The following is a 22,751-nucleotide window of genomic DNA, read 5'->3' as shown; positions in this document are numbered from 1 at the left end:
TGCAGATGAGAAGAGACCCTCCACATGCCAATGTCTGCCTCACCTGTCAGGTGGCCCCCAGGAGGTGCAGCCAGCCAAACCTGTTCCACCTGTTCCACATTCCCTTAGTTCCACGGGACCCCACAGTGTCACAATGTTCTCCTTGTGCCCATGAGTTCCTGTAGTGGCACAATATTCTCCTTGTCTTAATATTCTCCTTGTCATAATATTCTCCTTGCATCTGTCATCATGCAGTGTCATCATGGCCCCTGGGCTCCATGCAGCCTTGCTGTGTCACAATGGCTCCTTGTTTCTATGGGCCCACAGCTTCATCACTGACCCTTGGTTCCATAGGGGTCCTGAGTTTCACAATGATCACCCTGATTCCATGAGGCACCAGAGTGTCACAATGGTCTCTTTAGTTCCATTAGGTTCCATGGTGTCTTCATGGCTTCCTTGGATCTGCATTGTCCCAACTCATCCATGGTTCCATGAGTTTCTGTACTGTCAACAATGGTTCCTTTGTTCCAAAAAGGCCTTGATGTGTCAAAATGGCTCCTTGGTTCTATGACATTCCATAGTGTCATGTACGGAAAAACACACTATGAAAAGTCAGTGTCCATAAAGAATACAGAGGAGTTGTTCAACTTTATTTGAATAAAAGGAAAGAGTACACCAGGGCACATGTCCACGGGGTTCCCTCTCCGGATGCTCCATAGGCTGAAGCCTCCTTTTATCCTAAACTCCTGGTCACAGGCTGCCCTCTTCCTTACCCCATTATCCAGGTACAAGGAAGATACAGCAGTCCCAAACCACCTGCCACATCTTCCCCTCTTGAAACTGTCATTTTATGCCAAAGTTCATAACCTCAGGCTCCTGCAGACCCACTTGTCTGTTTAAGGAGCCAGGCTGACTGGGCGCTTTAATAAACCTGTTGCTTCAAGTTAATAGAGACATTAAGACCTATTTCAAAGATGTAAACTTCCGTACCTTCAGTCACTGAATTCTCTTTAAAGACATCTTGCCTATCAGTCACACTGGCCCCATGGTTCCAGGAGGTTCTGCAGAGTCACCATGGGGTCATTGGACCTGCATTGTCACAACTGACCCATAGTTCCATGAGGTTCCGCAGTGTCACCATGGTCACTGTCAGAGGCTGGATGAGATCAATGTCCCAGACACCTCGGAATGAGCTGTCAGTCACTCACACAGTGGGCTAGTGCTGAGCCAGGCTCTGATTGCCTGGGCAATCCAAGTCCCACCTGGGGGAAGGCCCACAAATGCCCAGGGGCTGAAAACACGGAGCAGGCACTGAGCCCATGGTCTGTACCCTGCCTTCTGCTGGGGGCTGTGTCTGACCCACACAGGAACCCGAGGAGTTGGTAGCCATGTGTGTGTCTCTCTATAGAGCTTCTGTCTTTCTGTCTCTCTCTCTTCCCTCTTCTTCTAATGCTCTTTATAAGGAACAGTTTTGGGTATGTCAACAACTGAAGTGTTTAATGCTTTCTATGGTTACATGGATTAAGCTAATGAAGTTCCTGCAATGACAAGTGTTTTATGTTGAATTGGATGTTGTATTAAATACTTTTCAAGCATTCCTTAATTTTTCTATACTTTGCCAGTAAAATTTTGTGTCATTTTGACCTCTTGAGAATATCTGGCTGGGGTTTCTCCTGTGCACCAAGCTTGAATAAAGAAACTTTTGGTGACCCCCAGCATTTCAGTGTTCTGGGGTGTTACAGCCCCTCAGGCTCACAATGGCCTCTTGTTTCCATGAGGCCCCACAGTGTCACTCTGGCCGTTGGTTCCATGAGCATCTGGAGTGTCACACAGGGTGATGCCATTTGTCCTTGCTGCCCCTCCCATCCCAGTGCCCCAGGAACAGCCCCGAGCCACCCGTGAGGGACAGGCCCTGCTGGGCCAGGCCTGGGCTCAGCCCTTGGCCTTTCTGCTGCCTCCAACCAGCCCAGGCCTTGCTCAGCATTGCAGTTCCTGCTCACAGCCTTTGGCTCCTGCAATCCTGTCCTCAAGGATCTGCTCTCACCAGTCCCTGAGGAGCCTTTGGCAGTCCCTGCCCTCAGTGGGGCCACTGATGCTCCAAGGGACTTGGAGTTTTGCTTCTGACTCCTTGAGCAGCTTCTTCAACCTCCTCTCAGTACCTGAGGGTCCTGGACTCAGCCCCAAATCCACCATGGGGATCATTAAAATACAGAAAGTTTTCAGGAGCTCTTTTCCTGTCTTTATTTGTCATCAAGTCTCCAGGGCTTGTGCAGTTGTTTGGCGTCAGTTTGGAGTTCTGTTAAGGAGGAAGATTTGAAAGTGTGTCTCATGACTCCTTTATTTTCCTCAAGGGAATGTTTTTCTGTTTTTCATTTCAGAGATAAACTGATAGAAGCTTTCCACAGGTGATCTTCGTGCTGAATGTCTGCTTAAGAGCTCTGGGCACAGAGAAGTATGAGCCCCTTGCAGACTGACCCAGTTCAGACAACTTGCTCCTCACCCCCAAACTCACCAACTCTTGATATCTCCCACCTGGGACTGGCAACCAAAAATATAAAAAAACCTCCAAAATATATATTTTTTTAAAAAAAGTTATTTAATTATAAAATTATATGTTTATGAGATATAATATTACTATTCTATACATTTAAACCTCATTTATATAATTCTATTAATAAACTTCATATTATTAGCAACCAAATAAATTATTGGTCATTGTTTCTAAGTAGGACAAATCCCCTAATTAATTTTTTCCCCCTCTTTAGGATAATTCATAATATTTGTAATTTTTTTATCATCTTTATTATCAGCTTTTTTTCAGACAGGGTCAAGGTGGGCACTTCAGGGTTCAGGGAGACATTTCTGGGGCACATTTGGGGCAGTATTGGGTCTGGAGAAAAAATTTAGAAGGAAGTCTGGGCTTCAGAGGGGCACTTGGGGGTCCAGGGAGGCACTTGGAGGTCACGGAGGAGAATCTGGGACCCTTCGGGGACAAGGCAGGAAATGGAGGAGCTCTGTCAGGGCTCTCAAGGGCGTGGGGGATGATGGGAGTTGTAGGCGCTGGTATAGTAGGGTGTAAAGGGGCTGCAGAGCATCATGGGAGTTCCAGGTGCAACTGCAATGTCTCTTTGTGAGGCATGGAGCATGATGGGGGATGGAGTCTCAGCTGGAATGGTGTGTTAATTAAACCATGGAGCATGATGGGAGCTGTAATCCCGGAACTGCCTCTTGCCGAGAGTTTGGGGTTCGGGAGGGCCCTATGGGGACACTTTTGCCTCTGAACAGCGACTTGAGGTCCTCAGAGGGGAACGTGTATGATTCAGGAGAGCTTGGGGGGATCTTGGGGAGCTCTAACCGGGCTCTTCAGGGCATGGGGCACAGCAGGAATTTTAGATGACTGACTGGGTTATGAGGTGCTCTGAGGTCATGGGGGATGGCAGGAGATGAATTCCCAGAAGTGGCTGTAACGGGCATCTGTGGGGTTGGGAGCGTTCCTGGGATTCGGGGATGGTTTGGGGAGGTTCCCAAATGGGCGCTGAGGGTACACTTGGGGATCCTGGAGGGCATCCAGGGGGGGAAAATACCGGTGTTTTGTGGAGCTCGGGGAGTGATGGGTATTGTAGTCCCGGCTCCAATGGGGCTCTATGTGGCCACGGGGCATGATGGGTATTGTAGTCCCAGCTCCAATGGGGCTCTATGGGGCCACGGGGCATGATGGGATTTTGAGGCACAAAGGAAAGATGGCGCTGGCTCCAGGCACAACCCCTGAGGCCCCGATCCCTGGCCTGAACCTCCTTGGTGGCACCTTGGGCTGGCACACACCTGAGCAGTGTGTGTGTTTTCCATAGGGAAAAGTAAGAGTTTTAGATTGCTTCAAAAGTAAAAAAAAGTTGGGAAAATTCTGTTTGCTTGAATGGAGGCAGCTCTCCAAGCAAAGCAGGACACAGGTGAGTGAGGGAAAACAGGATGGGGTTGGGGAATGTGCAGCAAGGTTGTCCACATTGGATGAGACCTCAAGGCACAGCTTGTCTGAGCAGGCCAGATCTCCTGAGAAGAGACCCTGTATCAATATCAATCACAGAATGCTGCTATCAGCTCTGCTTTAAAGAGAACAACAATAAAATACACCCTTTAAAATACGAATGAATATTTTTAAGATGGACTTAGAAATATTTTTCCATAACTATTATAAGAAACATTCCTAATGAACGGCACCGGACCAGAGGGAAATCAAGGCAGAGCCATGGTTTGTTAGGAAACCTCTCAAGAACTCCAAGTCAAAATCAATCAAATAAAAGTTTCCTAAAGTTTTAATGGGTCCCAGGGAGGAACCTAAGTGAGAAAGTGTCCCCATACCTCAATCAGAGCAGAGAACTGGAGGCAGAGATGACAGATGGGGACAAAGAGAAACCAAGTCTTGGTGCCCTGGGGCACAGCAGGGTCTGTGCCACCAAGGACTCTGAGGAGACACCTTGTCCTGAGCCACTGGGGGCTCCTGGCACAGCCCCAGCAAGGCTGGGCACTGTCACCCCTTGTGCTGCCCTCAGTGTCCCCCCACATCCCAGTGGTCTCAGGAATCAGCTGGGACCAGTCCCTCGGGAGCCTTGGTCAAGAATGGCCCTGTGGGCTCCTTCATGCTCCCAGGGACTGCACGTTTTTCAAAGGACTTTGGGTTTTGCTTTTGCCTTGGAGTCTCTGAGAGCTTTGTGCAATCATGGCCTCCAGTTATCTGCTTTAATTACTATCTTGAGAGCATTTCTCAGTAACAGCACTCAGTGGGGCTCAATGCCTCTAGGTGCTTCAGCTTTCAAAGGTTTTTTACTTTTTCCTTTCCACACTGGATTTTTGAGAACTGGCAACACTCAGGCAAAGAGAGGGTTTCAATTATTTAGAAGAAACCCATAATTTTCAAGGTTCCTCACTGCAAACAGGCACAAGGTCCCACCAAGGAGATTCCTCATCCCCAAGGCAGAACCCTGCAAGGAATGTTTGAGACCTTTATAGTCCTTGGTTCCCTGAGGCCTTGATCTGTCACAATGGACCCTTGGTTCCATGAGGTTCATTGGTGCCACCATGGTCTCCTTGGTTCCATGAGCCATCGCAATGTCACAACACACTCTTGGTTCCATGAGATTCCTGCGGCAGGACTTCCCCTCTGGCCCAGCAGAACTCATCTGTTCTGTCCATCAGCTGGGCCATAACTCAGGGCATCTTCCCACTCTCAGGAATTGCTGAGATAACCCAGGCTGAACATCTGTCCTGTCCTGAGTTCTCTCTGGCGCCAGGGAGGTGGGATTCCCAGCTGACCATGAACAGCTTGCTTTGTCAGGAGACTGAAGGGAGATAATCAATTTGGTGGTAAGTTACATTGACTCCTAATCTGTGCTATTTCATCATGTGCTGTAGTATCAGTAACTTTATTGTGCACTGTGTTTGTATCTACCTGCACTTCTTTTGTTTATCCTGTGCAGTAAGTAGTCCATTTAAAGTCTCTTATCTGTTAATTTTCAGTCAGTTCCGTAAATAATTCAATTTATAATACATCAAATCAGGCATTTTTAGGAACTTGTGGGCAACAGTCATTTGGGTTGCAGTTCGCCTGAAACAGAGCGACTGCCAGCCTGTGCTTTAGGAAGGACTTGTCTAAGCTTTCATTCCATTCAAAACATATTTCATTTTAAAATAAGAAGTGATAAGTTCTTTTTTACCCATTTATTCTTCTCCTGTTACAGATTAGTGTCAGCAATCTCAGTTGATGTTGATCCCCAACACCTCCTAATGTAGTCGGAACAGATACAAAAATCAAGACCCTTTATGACTGACCATCAATCACACTTTGTTCCAACCCCCACCCCACCATTTCCCCCATCCAAGCCCTGGAACTCAGAGCAGCCTTGTGCAAATCTGAGCTTCCTCCACTCCAGGCTGTGCCTGCAGCTTTCAGCTCCTTGGCAGCAGCTCCCACCTGCTTTCCTTGCAGAAGGAACTGCTCAAGACACAGAGGGATGTTCAATTATTGTAAGCAAACAAACCAAGGGAAGGCACAGCTCCATAAAAAACAAAAATCATTCCTCTGCTGGATATTAAATCCACTTTCACAGCAGACAGTCTCAGACTAATAGAAAACATATTCTGTGCCCAGCACAGATCCCAGGATGTCCCAAACCCTCCCTGCCCCGATTCTGCCCAGATTTGCTCTTTGCACACACGAGTTGCACACTGAAGTCATGAGCTCCCTCCATGCCCAGAGGAAGGAAAAGAGAGAAAGTGGCTGAAGAGCTCTCTTGTGCACAGCTACAGCTGCACTAATGCCAATATTCTGGGCTCACTTGAACTTGATCCAACAGCCTCTGCAGTATCCGTTCCCTGGATAAAAATCTGTCTGGATGGCTCTGTGTTCTCCATCAGCTCCTGGGTGGAACTGCCAGGCTGGCATGAGGAGCCCCTCAGCCTTCCCTGCTCCAGGCTGGACAAGCCCAGCTCCCTCAGTGTCTCCTCACAGCCAAAGGGCTCCAGCCCCACCTTGGAGGCCCTTCCCTCGCCCTACTCCAGCTGCCAGACATCATTCCTGCTCTGGGGAACCCAAACCAGGCCCCAGTGACCTGGGTAATCCACGTCCTTGATGTCCTGGTCACACAGCCCTGGCCCCTTTTCCCCGTGTCATGCTCTGGGGTTGATTTGTGGAACATCCTTGGGGGAGGCTGTGGCTCCAGGTGGAGCAGGGGTATACAGAGGGACAGGGGACCCTGCTGGGCATGAACAGCATTAGACTTGTCTGGGGAAACTGTGAGGGGGCTGGGGCAGAGTGACCAACCCAGTGACCTCACACAGCCCAGGTGATGATGCAGAGACAGCCTATGATGTCGTAGCTGCTTGATGACCTCACAAAACCCACTCTGTTTTGTCATAGCCCACTCTGTGACCTCATGTTACCAGACGATAAATTGCCCACCCCATGTGAAACAATACAATGCTTGTTCTCCAAAACCACTGGCCTCTGGAAACCACACAATACCTGTTGTGTAAGAAGGGGAACTGGAATTCACCAGCCTCAGTGTCCTGCCAGCTCAGCCAGGCTGACTGGAACATTGGGGGTCCACGACCACCAGGAAACACTAGAGAGACCCCCAGGACAGAAGAACACTCCCAAGGAAAGCTCTGTCTCCTGCTGTTCACAAACAGAGATGGGTTGGTGAGAGATGTGGTGGTCGGTGGCTTCCTGGGGTACAGTAACCATGAAATATTAGAGTTTTTATTATTCTGTGAAAGAAGTAGAGGCATCAACAAAAGTTCTACCCTGCAATAATGGAGAGAAGACTTTGGCCTATTGAGATGTAGATTTGTGCAGAGAGTGCCAAATCAGGTATTGAATTTTTTAAGGGATACCATCCTTAAAAACAAAAGGAGTTCAGGAATGATGGACACACTGCAAGAAAGAAATTTTGAAGGAGAAGGAGCAGCCTGTCCCTGTGTGCCAAAAGTGAGGAAAATGACTGACCTGGCAGCGCATGGAGCTTTTTCCAAGAACACAGGGAAAAAAGAGGTTGCATCATCTTTGGATAGAGGGGCAGGAAACTCAGGAAATATTTAAGGCTGTCGCTCTGTCATGCAGAAAGAAAATTAGAGAGGTGAAAGCTGCGTTACGACTTAAACTGGCCACCTGTGTGAAGGATAACAAAAATTATTTTTTGAATACAATATTGGCAATAGTGGGGTAAGGACAACCTACATCCCTTATTGCTTATTCCCTTTCATATTTTCAAAAATAAAGCAGGTTGTCCTCAGGGCAAATGTTCTGCTGAGCTGGTAGATGGGGCAGGGAGCAGAACGGACCCCTGTAATTCAAGAGAAAGCAGCTGCTGACCTACTGAACCATTCAGGTGCTCACAGGTCTCTATGAAGCACTTGATATTTATACCAGGGGGATGAGGGAGCTGCTGGGAGGTGCTCGCCTGTCACCGTACACGCTAGGAGTCGTGTATATTAATGACAAAGACTTCTCCAGCTATGAGGCCATAGAAGCATTTCAGTGAAAGTCGGAAACATATTTATAGTGTGGTTTGCAAGTCTCGAACAGGACAGGTGTCCATTGGAAAACAGAAGAAAAGAAATCCTGTCACAAATTGTGAGAACTGTTTCTCAGTCAACACCAGGTGCTAACCTTTATTATTAATTCCTTTCTGTTTTCCCAAATGTTGTCATCCTGGGAAAGGCTTAGGCCGGAGCTGAGAAACTGTCTCAGCATGGGAAACGTTTCCCAGAATGAGAAAGAGAAAAAGAGCTTCGAGCCTGAAAAGGCCTAGCAAATTTTGCCTGGGCCTTCAATGGTGTCCACACTCTCCATCATTTCTCATCAGTCCTGCCTCATCAGGGAGGTTCCAAAAGACTGGAGGTGCAAATGTGACTCCATCCCCAAGAAGGGCTGGAAGGAGAATCTAGGGAAATCCAGGCCTGTCTGCCTGACCTTGTCACCCAGGTCCTGCATTTCAGACACAATGACCCCTGCAGCATTTCAGGCTGGGGACAGAGTGGCTGGACATCAGCCAGGCAGAAAGGGACCCGGCAGCAGTGATGGACAGCAGGCTGGACATGAGCCAGCAGTATGCGCAGATGACCAAGAAAGCCAATGTTTCCTGGCCTGGATCAGGAATGGTGTGGCCAGCAGCAGCAGGGCAGTGATTCTTCCCCTGTGCTCAGCACTGGTTATGCAGCACCTCAAGTACTGTGTCCAGTTCTGGACCCCCCAATTTAGGAAGGACATGAAGGGGCTGGAGTGGGTCCAGAGAAGTGCAAAAAAGGCTGGTGAGGGGTGGGGAACACAAGTGCTGTGAGGAGTGGCTGAGGGAGCTGGTGTTGTTTATCCCAGAGAAGAGGAATCTCAGGGAGACAAGGTGGTGTCAGGACACAGGTTGGACTTGATGATCTCCAAGGTCTTTTCCAACCTTGCTGACTCTGTGATTCTCTGAAACCCCCCATGGAGCAGCTGCAGGATGAGCCCTGGGCCTTCTCTTCAGAAGGTTCAGCAGCCCAGGTCCCTCACCTTCTCCACACAGCACCAAAGCCCATCCTGTCAGTCCTGAAGAGCCTTTCCAGCCCCTCCTCACTGCCCAGAACAGGGAGCCCCACACCCAGACACACCAGCCCAGATGTGCCCCCCTGGCCTGTGGTGCCTGTGGCAAGGGAGCAGGACGAGGCACTGCAGGAGCCTGCAGACAATTCCTGAAGCACTTGTAGGATGATCCTGCAGCACAAGGGATATTCCCATGGTGCCAACTCAGGAACTGAAATGGGAAGTGCAGCCATAGACGAATGGGAAAATAGGTGTGGGCTGTTTACAGGGGAGGGGACACGGATGGGCAAGAGGCGTAAATGTGGATCAGGAAAGAAGAAAGAAAGCAAAAGTGAAGCAGAGGAAATGCTCAGGGCTTTGTGGGGGTGGGTAAAACGCAGCTGTGGCTCTGAGCAACAGTGTCTGCAGGGAACAAACTTTGTCTCATGGGAACAAACTTTGTGGCTGACTGCAGAGGTCACGACAAACCTGAGTGTTTTTCCTGGTGTCCCCCAGCCCTTGCTGGCCCCAGTGACTGATGGCATTTATGCTCACTCAGCTCCATCTCCCCACAGCAGCACCATGGGGGTGCTGACGCCTGCTCTGTGCAGTGCAAACAGGGGCTCCTGAGCCAGTGCTGCCGTGTCTGTGCCTGCAAGGATGCGGCACCTGTGTGAGCTGGGGGAGAGGCCAGGGCTGCAGAGGGGGGATGTTGTTGGCAGCTGCATGAGGACACCCTGGGACGCTGCCCTGGGCTGTCCAGTGCAGTGGGGATGGATCAGCCCCTGCTCTGCTGCTCCTTGCCAGGCTCTCCCCCTTGCAGGGGCCTTGCAGAGCACCAGCCATGCTGTTTGCCCCCAGCCTGCCCACAGCCAGCCTGAGGCTGCTCACAGGGTTTTCTCTGCTCAGCATTGGCCTGGACAAATGCTGTGAAGAGAGCCTGGCCAAGGAGCCTGGAGCCCCCAGGCCCTGCCCTGAGGTGTCAGCGCTGCCCCAGCAATGCCCATGGCCTGTCCCTGCTGCAGCCCCGGCACTGCCACCCCCAGGGCTGTGCCCGGCCCTGAGAGCACTCAGGCCCTGCAGCAACATGAGGAGCAGGAGGGCAGCAGAGCAGTGGCAGGGGAGCAGCACTGGCAGCACCAAATGCTGCTGCTGCTGGGCACAGCTCCTGTGCCAGCACTAATCTGCCCCAGTTCTGCACACAGGCATTGCTGCTGCCACTCCAGAGAAGGGAACATATTGGGGAACTCTGGTGAAAACTTTCCTTGGAGATCCTTTAGTACATTTATGGCTCCTGAGATCACAGGGTCTCATGGACACAGTCTCTGGCCACAGGGAATGTGGAGAGAAACAAAAGGATAATGGCAAAATAATGACATTTTTTAATGGAATATAATAGAAAAGCAGAACAACAGAAATAAACTCCAAAACCAAAACAACAAGAACTATGAAAAACAACTTTTATTTCAAGTGATTTGCAGAAATTTGCCAGCAGTTCAATGTTCCTAAAATCATTGTGTCATCAGTCTCCACATTGCAGCCTTGAGATCCTGATTCCTCAGGCTGTAGATGAGGGGGTTCAGAGCTGGAGGCACCACTGAGTACAGAATTGACAGGGCCAGATCTAGGGATGGGGAGGAGACAGAAGGGGGCTTCAGGTAGGCTAATGTGGCAGTGCTGACGAACATGGAGACCACAGCCAGGTGAGGAAGGCAGGTGGAAAAGGCTTTGTGCCGTCCCTGCTCAGAGGGGATCCTCAGCACAACCCTGAAGATCTGCACATAGGAGAAAACAATAAACACAAAACAACCAAATGATAAACAGATACTAACAGCAAGAAGCCCAAATTCCCTGAGGTAGGATTTGGAGCAGGAGAGTTTGAGGATCTGGGGGATTTCACAGAAGAACTGGCCCAGGACATTGCCATGGCACAGGGGTAAGGAAAATGTATTGGCTGAGTGCAGCAGAGCATTGAGAAAGCCACTGGCCCAGGCAGCTTCTGCCATGTGGGCACAAGCTCTGCTGCCCAGGAGGGTCCCGTAGTGCAGGGGTTTGCAGATGGACACGTAGCGGTCATAGCACATGATGGTCAGGAGGGAAAGCTCTGTTGAAATGAAAAACGCAAAGAAAAAAAGCTGGATGACACACCCTGCATAGGAGATGTTCGTGGTGTCCCAGAGGGAATTGTGCATGGCTTTGGGCATAGTGGTGCAGATGCAGCCCAGGTCAGTGAGGGCCAGGTTGAGCAGGAAGAAGAACATGGGGGTGTGCAGGTGGTGGCCGCAGGCTACGGCGCTGATGATGAGGCCGTTGGCCAGGAGGGCAGCTAGGGAGATGCCCAGGAAGAGGCAGAAGTGCAGGAGCTGCAGCTGCCGCGTGTCTGCCAGTGCCAGCAGGAGGAAGTGGCTGATGGAGCTGCTGTTGGACATCGCTGCACTCCGGGAATTCTGACTTGTTGAAAGAAGATTTTGACAAGGTGGGAACAAATTCTTTGAGCCAATTCTAAAGAAAATATTCTTTAGAATCCTTTCAAAGCATCTTCTCATACTTTGGTTGTAATTTGTAAAAGTTTTTTATTTTTGAGTTTTTGGTTTTGCTGCTGAGTTGCTGGCTCAAATTCATTATTTCTCCGAGCCAGAGATTTAGGATCCCTTGTGGATAAAAGGCCTCCTTGTGCTCCTGTGTTGTCAGACCTGCTGGTCCTACACATCTGCTTTTTGCTCATTACCTCCTGCTTTTACAAAGTTCTCACACATAAAATTTTCTTTAAAAAAATTTTTCAGACTCCAGTTTCAAAACCAATCTCTCTAAACCCCCACCTTTTTTCCTCTGCAGATGGACAGGGAGGGATATTCAGGACTGGTGTGTTTCTCTAATGCCTGATGCTCAGCCTACTGGGAGCTATTTCTCTGCAACCAAAGCTTCTCCCTGCCAGTACTCCCAGAGCCCAGTCCCGCCCTGGGTGCTATGCTCTGCCTTGCACACCTCTTCCAGCACAGGGCACTGCCCAGGGACATCTCCAGGCCAGGGCCTTATGGGCAGCTCAGACAAACTGAGATGATGCAATCCAAGGTGCCGTTGCTGCTGTCTGTAGGCACAGGAGGGTGAGGAGGCACTTTGTGAGGGAGATGTGAGGCAGATCTGCTGATGCCCAGTGAGACAGTGCAGGAGTCTCAGTGACACAGACACACCTGACATCCCCTTTCCCTTGCCTTGAGGAGAAAGCTGAGAGCAGCCCTGGCCATGCAGAACCATCTCCACAGCAGGAGGAATCTGCCCTCAAGGAGGTGGGTCCTTCCACCCCCAACCTCTCCCCACAGTGCCTGGGGAGCTGCCAGGCAGGCTGAGAGCTGTCCCTGGCAGGTGGCACATGCCCTGGGCTGGTCCAAGAGCCCTGAGGGCTGCAGGAGCTGCTCTGCAGGAGAGCCCTGTCCCTCTGATGGTGCCCAGGGCAGCCCTGCTCTGCAGCACATCCTCCTCCTCCTCTTCCTCTTCCTCCTCCTCCTACTTCTCTTCCTCCTGCTCCTGTGCCTCAGGAAACTGGCAGAGTCCTCCTGACACATGTGCTGGCTCTAGTAGATCCCTCCAGGAGCACAGCAGACATTGCCCTGCACCCACACACTCACCATGTCAAGGGCTGTGAAGATGTTACCCCAAGTGAAGTCTCAGCTCCATGTCTTCCCAATCCTGGTTGCCTTTAGCCTGTCTGTGCCTGGCTTCTTTGCCCTCAGTGCCTGCAGGCAGTGGCCTCAGCCCTGCTGGGCTGGGAGAGGAGCTGCTGTTCACCAGAAATGTCTTTTTGAAGCTTTTCCTGGTTGAGCCTGGGAGCTGCCTCTGTGCCAGGAGACCAGCTCAGCTCAGCAGCACAGACACAGCACAAGGATTTTAATGACGCTCACAGGGATTTAGTGCTGTTTACATTATATTAAGTCCCTCGGTATGTTAAAGAAACTTCTCAAGAGTTCAAAATTTAATTGGAAGACCAATTTTCCTGAAGTTTTAATGGATTCTGCTGAGGGATATGTCTGTGAAAGTTGATCAAACTTCGCTATTTTTCAGTGCCCTCATACCCTACTAACTCTGTCCAGTGTGTCAATTACAGGCTAAAGGACTAGCCTTAGAAATCTCCTTGCTTTGTCTAGTACTCATTACCTCCTCCTTCTTGTCTTACCCTGTTTCCACCCAAATCTCTCTCCACACAGCCTCACAGTCCTTTCCCAATCTTTCTCCCACACACATGCCTGAGTTGCAGGCATTGAATGTTATTTCCCACACACAAACTCTAGGATCTTAGGTTCAAAATCAGCTTGGTTAGGATGTCTCTACACTGAGGGCATAGACCTTATCGTCTCTCAGAGGAACAATAACAACATTTTTCACAAATCTTGCACTGTAACAGTAACCATGCAGAGTGCCAACTTCTAAAAGCCCCAAAAGCCTCATAACACCCACAAAAGCAAGCTATTCCTCTTCTCTCTTGAATGTCCAGACCCTCTTCAGCAGGATTTTCCCAGCCCAAAGCTACCAACCTCCCTGCTGAAGTTCGATATATTCCATCCAGTTAACATTTACTGAAAACACAGGGAAAAATGACCAGTTTGCTGCAATTGTAACTTTTGTCACAAGGTGGCAATATTACTCTAAAATACACAATGACCAGTGGCAGCAGGGGACCGGTTAAGCCCAAACACCAAGTGTTACAGGGAATGCCGTCCCCCTTAAACCGGAATTACCCACACACAACCCGAATCCAAAAGTCAAAATCACTGCAGGGAAGGGTATCTCTTTATTAAGGGAGAAAGCATCCACCTCTTGTCAACACAGCACACAGTATACAGCAATTTTAGCGATCTCCCAATCAGTTTGTTCTTCTCCAGCCGTTTCAGTTGCCCAAAATGAAAACACAGATCCAAGCTCTCGCTCGCTTCTTCCTAAGTACCTCTCACCAATCGCACAAACAGTCATTCACAGAGGCAGGACCCAATCAAAATAATGATTAAAACAGCAGCAATAAACAAGGATTTGCCTAGTTCACCCAAAGAACTGCTGGTGGATCTCCCTGACAGAACAAACCCTTTCTGTAGCCACTGCACCCTCCCGATGATCGCAAGCAAAACTGCCCAGGCTTGCGCTGAGCACAGAACGTCTTCTGAGTCTTGTCAGCTGCCTTTTAGCCATGTGTAGGCCTGACAGGCATACACATCATTTTAAACATACAATTTTGTCTGCAGTCCAGCAGCATGTCTTGTCTGTCCCCACGATGAGCAGCTGGGGACCGGAGGTCCCTCCCGGAAGGTCCCAGAGACATCCATAGCCCAGCTTGGTCTTGCAGCCAAAAAGAGTTTCTCATGGCAAACTCACCAACTGATAGAGAAAAAAGGACTCTCCAGCCAGTTTAAGTTAGAAAGTAGTGTATGTATTACAATTCTTGGCAAGCCCAGGAGAAATGTCTCACAAGGATGTGCAAAATACCCAGGGCTCTTGCCTTATGTTTTCCATCAAAATCTTACCTATTCATTTATTTACCCAATATGTCTATAGATATGAATTACCTAACACCCCATACCCTCATTTTATATAAAAATTAGCTCAAAGTTCTTTTGCACAGTCCTTGCACAGTTCGTTCCTTCAAATGGGTCAGTGGATGTTTGAAATGGGTCAGAGTTCTCCTAATGATGAAGTCAGGGAGACTTCCTTGCCTTCAGCTTTTCACCTTGGTCTTGTTCCTAAGTTCTTGGGCCCTTTGACTGTAGTTCAAGTTCCCAGCCTGGTTCTGGCTGGTTGCAGGGCCCAGGTGCAGTTATGGTTTCTTCACTTCAACAATATTCCAACTACCCAACTTGACACAACAAAGCCAAGCAAGTGATTTATTTTCTTATCTCTACTGGCTCAGCCACTGATTATTAACTTTCTACATTGCTTCTACTCTGATCATTATATGTACAGCTTCTATTCCTCAGCTAATCTCTTAACCCTTTGATTTTTGCATCAGAAAGATGATGTTATGATAGATACAAACACAATCAAGGTGTTGTATCAGGATGCTCTGCCTGGAGTGGGGTGAAAACGGCTTGAAAAATGCCCTGTTTTCAAAGCTTTCAGTGGTGGATGGAGAAAGGTAAGCCATGCTGCTTTTGAATGTTGAGGAAATGCTGAAACCAGCCTGATTCATTTAAACTCTTCCTGTCCTTGCTAGGATGAGGAGCCCCTCAGCCTTCCCTGCTCCAGGCTGGACAAGCCCTGCTCCCTCAGCATCTCCTCACAGCCAAAAGGCTCCAGCCCCATCCTGGAGGCCCTTCCCTCACCGTGCCCCAGCTGCCAGACATCTTTGCTGCCCTGGGGAACCCAAACCAGGCCCCAGTGACCTGGATGATCCCCTTCCTTGATGTCCTAGACACACAGCCCCGGCCCCTTGTCCCCGTGTCAGGCTCTGGGGTTGATTTGTGAAACATCCTTGGTGGAAGCTGTGGCCCAGGTGGAACTGGGGGAACCCAGGGGAACAGGGGACCCTGCTGGGCATGAACAACATTGGAATTGTCTGGGTAAACTGTGAGGGGGCTGAGGCATAGTGGTCAGCCAGGGTCACCTCCTGCAGGCTAAACTGGAGGCACTGCAGGTCAGGGACAGCCACTCTGTGTCTGGAATGCTCAGCAGATGCTCAGCTCAGGCAGCTCCTGCAGCCCCAGGGCCAGCCCCGCTGCCCAGCACAGCAGCAGAGTTGGCCCTGGGCCTCTTAAGGCAGCTGCTGCTGCCCCAAGGACAGGGCAGCTTCTTGCCAGGGCTCCTCTGCACCCCAGGGGCTCCTGCTCTGCTTCTGGCACATGCCAGCTGCCCACAGAGCCTGTGCCAGGGGAACACGTCTGTGCTGGCCTGAGCAGCCACTCTACTGCAGCCCCTGCCCTGCTCCCAGAGCCCGAGCTGGGGCTGCTGCTCTGCAGAGCACAGGAGCTGTGCTGCCCGGGGCCCTGGGCTGCCTCTGCTGGACTCTGCTGCTCAGCCTTGGACACAGAGGCAGCTGATGGTGCTCCCTGCACTGACCCCCTCCCACACAGGCTCTGCTGGGGCTGTGGACGGGCTCAGAGGTGCCTGCCTTGTTCCAGGGCTGCCAGATGCCCTTGGGGCTGCCCCGCATCCTCCTGGGGAAGGTGCCTGAGGCTCAGAGCACTCAGTGCTCAGACTCCTTTCCCTGTGCCTGCTGCGTCCCTGGGGCTCAGAGCTCTCCTGGTCACAGCAGACATTCAGTCCTTGATCTCAGGGTGACCCCACCATGGGCAGGCCTGTGCTCAGTGAGCTCCACTCCCTGATGCTTCCTGGCACACCCTGTCCCTGCAGGTTCCCTGTGCTCTCCTGGCAGCTCCCAAGACCCTGCAGACAAACATTGCCCTGCCATCAGCCCTGGGACAAGCTGCAGAGCTCCAGCAAGGTTCAGCACAGACCTTTCATCATATGATGGGCACTGGCCAGCAACAAGCCAAACCTGACCCAGACCTGAGTCCCTCGATGGCCACACTGGGACCCTGATCTCATTCCACTGAGCCCTGGGAGAACAGGGAACACAAGAAGCCTCTTCAGAGTCTGTTCTTCGGGCCTGTTCCTGAGAGTGACTCTGGAGGAAAACAAAGCCTTCCTGCCCTGCCCTCAGGTGATCACTTTGCTGTTGGAGCTGCTGTGCTGGAGCCCAGCTGTGTCCCAGCAGTGCTGTCCTGGTTTGAAAGGACAGGTGTCTGCCAGTAGGGGCAGAAGTTTCCCTTTTTGGAATAGAGACTTTGGTTCCACTCCCCTCCCCCAAGTATTACGATTGTTTGAATCAAAAACTCTGAGGCAGAGATAAGGGGGGTGGGAATAACAGCTCTTTTACTAATATATCTAACTATACAAACAGAAAACAATAACAGTTAAAATTGCTAACAGAACGAAATAGATAACTCGGTGTCAGTCCCTTTAGATGCAAGCACGCTGTCTCTGTGCTTAGTCCAGAGCCCAGATTTGCCAGAGGGCAGACGGGAACAAAAACAGGAGGGAGGGGGGAGGGACAGCAGCGGCCACGCCGGTCTCGGGCGGGAACGGGCTCACCCTCACCGAGGGCGGCGGCTCCTCGCTCACCGTGTGTGTCCGGGTGATCAGCTGTGTCCGCAGAGGCAGGAGGCTGGAAATGGGGCAGATGCAGGGCAGGTGATCGCAGAGGGTCTGGCTCTGCTGTGCTCGGCCGCGTGGCTGAACGATCCCAGCCGTCCTCCTCCTGGCTCGCTAGAAACGCAACTGCCCTCCCGGAAACCTCAGAGGCCCCTCCGGGGCCGTCCCCACCCACCCCTTTTGTCTGGACCCATCAGGGACCCTGGGTGTAACCCGGCCAGCTCCATTGGCATGATAATGGGAAAAATTCTTACAATTGACACAGTAACAGAAAAACACTCAACCCCCAACATTATCCACCCCGAATTTTTCCATGCCATCATGCTACATCATATTGAAACCTTTAAATTATATACATACATGTAGTTACAGGCACAGTATCATATATAGTTCACCCTAGAACAAGGTCCCCTTGGGGTATGCATCGGGTCTCTCCATCCTTTTGCATCACCCACCAAGTGCAACCTGGTCCTTGAGCGAAAACCACCCCACAAACAGGATTGTCTTTGCTGGAAGCAGAGTTCACCCAGACAGTTTTCCCTAACATGCCTCTCAGGTGTACCACTGGAACCTTATCTCCATCTGCTGCTCCCAAGGGCTCTGACTGGGCAGGGCCTGCTCGGTTAGTGGAACCTCGGGTATTCACTAACCATGTGGCCTTTGGTAGATTGATCTCCCAGTTCTTGAAAGTCCCCCCACCCAGTGCCTTTAAGGTGGTTTTAAGCAGACCATTGCACCGTTCGACTTTCCCAGCCGCTGGTGCATGGTAGGGAATATGGTACACCCACTCGATGCCATGTTCTTTAGCCCAGGTGTTTATAAGGCTATTTTTGAAATGAGTCCCATTGTCTGACTCAATTCTTTCAGGGGTACCATGTCTCCAGAGGACTTGTTTTTCCAGGCCCAGGATGGTGTTCCGAGCAGTGGCATGGGGCACAGCGTAGGTCTCCAACCATCCGGTGGTGGCTTCCACCATGGTCAGCACGTAGCGCTTGCCCTGGCGGGTCTGAGGCAGTGTGATATAGTCAATCTGCCAGGCCTCTCCATACTTATATTTGGACCATCGTCCCCCATACCAGAGGGGCTTCACCCGCTTGGCCTGTTTGATGGCAGCGCAAGTGTCACAGTCATGAATAACCTGAGAGATGCTGTCCATGGTTAGATCCACCCCTCGGTCTCGTGCCCACTTATAGGTGGCGTCTCTGCCCTGATGACCTGAGGCATCATGGGCCCATCGAGCCAGGAACAGTTCTCCCTTGTGTTCCCAATCTAAGTCTATCTTTGAGACCTCTATCTGTGCAGCCTGATCTACCTGCTTGTTGTGCCTGTGTTCTTCATTAGCCCGACTCTTGGAAACATGGGCATCCACATGACGGACTTTCACGGGGAGCTTCTCTACCCGAGTGGCAATGTCTTTCCACTCATCAGCAGCCCAGATTGGTTTTCCTCTACGTTGCCAGTCAGCCTTTTTCCACCTTTCCAGCCAACCCCACAGAGCATTGGCTACCATCCACGAATCAGTGTAAAGGTAGAGCTTTGGCCATTTCTCTCTCTCAGCAATGTCCAAGGCCAGCTGAACAGCTTTGAGTTCAGCAAGTTGACTCGATCCACCTTCTCCTTCGGTAGCTTGTGCAACCTGTCGTGTGGGGCTCCATACGGCAGCTTTCCACTTCCGGTTCATCCCCACAATGCGGCAGGAACCGTCAGTGAAAAGGGCGTAGCGTGTTTCATCTGCTGGCAGCTGGTTGTACGGTGCAGCTTCTTCAGCCCGGGTCACTTGCTTCTGCTCCTCTTCATCAGCGAGACCAAAATCTTCACCTTCTGGCCAGTTCGTAATTATCTCTAAAATCACAGGGCGATTTGGGTTACCAATATGGGCGCGCTGCGTGATGAGGGCAATCCACTTGCTCCATGTGGCGTCGGTGGCGTGGTGAGTAGAGGGAACCTTTCCTTTGAACATCCACCCCAGCACTGGCAGTTGGGGTGCCAGGAGAAGTTGTGCTTCTGTGCCAATCACCTCTGAGGCAGCTTGAACTCCCTCATAGGCAGCCAAGATTTCCTTCTCTGTGGGAGTGTAGTTGGCTTCAGATCCTTTGTAGCTTCTGCTCCAAAATCCCAGGGGTCGGCCTCGGGTCTCACCAGGCACCTTCTGCCAAAGGCTCCAGGACAGACCATGGTTCCCAGCTGCAGAGTAGAGCACATTCTTTACCTCTGGTCCTGTCCTGACTGGGCCAAGGGCCACTGCATGAGTGATTTCCTGTTTGATCTGGGCAAAAGCTTGCTGTTGTTCAGGGCCCCAATGGAAATCGTTCTTCTTGCGAGTGACCTGGTAGAGAGGGCTCACAATCGGGCTGTACTCAGGGACGTGCATTCTCCAAAAGCCGATAGCACCTAGAAAAGCTTGTGTCTCCTTCTTGCTTGTTGGTGGGGACATTGCAGTGATCTTATTGATGACTTCAGTGGGGATCTGGCGCCGTCCATCCTGCCACTTCACTCCCAGGAACTGGATCTCTCGGGCAGGTCCTTTGACTTTGCTCTTTTTAATGGCGAAACCGGCTCCCAGCAAAATCTGGATGATCTTCTCTCCTTTCTCAAACACCTCCATTGCTGTGTTCCCCCACACAATGATGTCATCGATGTACTGCAAATGTTCTGGAGCCTCACCCTTTTCCAGTGCAGCCTGGATCAGTCCGTGGCAGATGGTAGGACTGTGCTTCCACCCCTGGGGCAGTCGGTTCCAGGTGTACTGCACGCCCCTCCAGGTGAAAGCAAACTGAGGCCTGCACTCTGCTGCCAAAGGAATGGAGAAGAATGCATTTGCAATGTCAATGGTGGCATACCACCTTGCTGCCTTGGACTCCAGCTCGTACTGGAGTTCCAGCATGTCCGGCACGGCAGCGCTCAGAGGTGGAGTCACTTCATTCAATGCCCGATAGTCCACAGTCAGTCTCCATTCTCCATCAGATTTCTGCACAGGCCAGATAGGACTGCTGAAGGGTGAGTGGCTCTTGCTGACCACCCCTTGGCTCTCTAGATCACGGATCATTTTGTGGATGGGGATCACAGCATCTCGATTTGTCCGGTACTGCCGGCGGTGCACTGTCATGGTGGCAATTGGCACCTGTTGCTCAGTCACTTTCAGGAGTCCTACTGCAGAGGGGTTTTCTGACAGTCCAGGCAAGGTGTTCAACTGCTTAATGCTCTCTGTCTCTACAGCAGCTATTCCAAAAGCCCACTTGAACCCCTTTGGGTCTTTGTAGTAGCCGTTCCTGAGGAAGTCTATGCCTAGAACGCACGGTGCCCCTGGGCCAGTTTCAATTGGATGTTTTTGCCACCCCTTCCCTGTCAGGCTAATCTCAGCTTCCAGCAAAGTGAATTCAAGTGATTCCCCTGTCACCCCAACAATGGAAACAGGTACCTTCCCCACATGTTCTGATGGTATCAGGGTGCATTGTGAACCAGTATCAACTAACACTTTATGTTTCTGTGGCTTTGACGTGCCAGGCCATCGCACCCACACTATCCAATAGATCCTGTCATCCCATGCCTCTCCCTGGCTAGAGGCAGGGCCCCTCTAGCCCTGGTTATTATTTCTTTCCTGGGCATACATAGTGGAGGTTCCTTCCAGGGGATCTGACAGAACATCCTCCTTGCTGTAATACCCTGCACCTTGCTTGTGGGAGGTTGAGGCTACCTTCATTTTAGTGCGGCTCCCTCGGTTAGCATTTCCCTCCCTGAGCTGACGCACCCGTGCTGCCAGGACAGAAGTGGGTTTCCCATCCCATTTTCCCATGTCTTCCCCATGGTCTCGCAGGAAAAACCACAGGTCAGCTCGTGAGGTGTACCCTCTCTCCCTAGCTGGGGGACATGAAGCTCTGACTTGGGGGCCTGTGACTCGTACTGGTGCTACGCTGATCTTCCTCACCTCCTCAATTCTCTCTATCATCTCCTCCCTCATATCCCTCATCCTATCTTCGACCTGTTGGAGGTCCCTGGCCACGGCAGAGACATTAGCCTGCATTGGGCCATTCATCATGCTCTCGAAATTTCTGAGTTTGTTGGCAACAGAACACACTGTCTCTGGACTGTTATCGGCATTAATCATTGCTATGTAGGTGGTATATTGAGATGGACCCAAGGTTGCCAGATTCCATAACATCTGCCCTGTGCACTTGACCTTGTCAGGGTCATTGTCATGCTGTCCATCCCTCCCAAAGAGTACCTCTAATACTGCTGTCTCTCTCAGCTGCTGGATCCCTTCCTCAAGGGTCTGCCAGCGCATCCTACGGTGGTGCTCCTGCATTCTCTCTCTGTGGACAAACTTCTCTCTCACACTCATTAAAAGCCGGTCCCAGAGGGAAAGGAGGCCTTGCTCCCTTACGAATATCTGGTCCACACCTGAATCCTGGGCCAAGGATCCCAAATTCCTGGCCTCAGTTCCATCCAGTTGAACACCTGTTCCCGTAAGGTCCCAGACCCGGAGTAACCAAGTTGTAAAAGGCTCACGGCCCCGCCGAGCAATGTCTTTACGCAGGTTCCGGAGACTATCATATGAGAGGGACTCGGTGAAAATCTCAACCTCTGGCTCCCTTGCTGGTTGTGAGGACCCTCCTTGCTGATCCCCATTATCTAAGTGCCTCGTTTTAATCTTAGATTTCCTAGTTTCCACAGGAGCAACTGCTGCTGGCTGTGGCTGCTCCTGTGATCCAGCTGGAACCTGGACAGATATGACATCTACGGGTTCCACTGCAGCACCATCTGACTCTCCCTCTTTAGGGCAGAGGGAGGGTTTCTCACCAGCTGGAGAAAAATACTCCTTCATCATCTGGCTATGCTCTTTCAGCATTTGGCCTATATCCTTCACTAGAGCCCCCACCCACTCTGGATGGCTCATTTCTGCAGTGGGCTGTGGGGCATCATCCCTAGTCCCTGCGGCAGAGGCAGGTTCTGGGGCAGCATCCCTAGTCCCTGGGGCAGGTATCAGAGTTGTCATCCAAGCCAATATTCCCTTGTTTCTGAATGCTAAGTAAAACAGGCCAATCAGCAACACCAGCCACTGTATAATAACAGTGGCAATTAAAACAGATCTGAAATCCTTGAGAACCAGTGGGGTAGCCTCAAAAAACTGGGTGATGGGTTGGGAAAAAATTTCCCTTGTACTCGTTACCTCACAGTAAGTACCATTACTGAAATAGCCCCAGAAACACGCAGTTAGAGTACGATAGCTCCGGATCCATGCAACCGCTTCCCAGAAAAAATTAAAAACCCATGAATTCCTGACATAATCAATCCACCAAACTAATCGGACAATAGCCACAGCAACCTTGGTGAGGGGGCCCAAATTCAAAAAAGGGCTTACAAATGGGAGGGAGATGGCTTTGACCACATGGAACACAAACCAGATTAAACCAGACAACATATTGCCAGTTAAGAGAGCTGTTATTCCTGTGTTAACTCTCAACTCAGTGCCCTCTGCTCCACGTCTGGGCGCCAAAATCTGTCCTGGTTTGAAAGGACAGGTGTCTGCCAGTAAGGGCAGAAGTTTCCCTTTGGAATAGAGACTTTGGTTCCACTCCCCTCCCCCAAATAT

The 22,751-nt window shown here is 50.8% G+C and overlaps 1 protein-coding gene across 1 annotated transcript; it reads right to left on the bottom strand.

The window, feature by feature from the left end:
• Positions 1-10,539: 10,539 nt before the first annotated feature.
• LOC306815664 (olfactory receptor 14J1-like) lies at positions 10,540-11,457 on the bottom strand (the record flags this gene model as incomplete). The annotated part of the gene is made up of 1 exon (XM_079332229.1): positions 10,540-11,457. The coding sequence occupies one exon, from the start codon at positions 11,455-11,457 to the stop codon at positions 10,540-10,542; it is 918 nt and encodes a 305-aa protein (XP_079188355.1).
• Between the last annotated feature and the right edge of the window lie 11,294 nt (positions 11,458-22,751).

The sequence above is a fragment of the Erithacus rubecula genome (genome assembly GCF_903797595.1).
Source record: "Erithacus rubecula genome assembly, contig: scaffold_180_arrow_ctg1, whole genome shotgun sequence".
Lineage (NCBI taxonomy): Eukaryota > Metazoa > Chordata > Aves > Passeriformes > Muscicapidae > Erithacus > Erithacus rubecula.
Note: the sequence above shows the minus strand (reverse complement) of the source record. Positions and strands in the feature narration are given on the sequence as shown.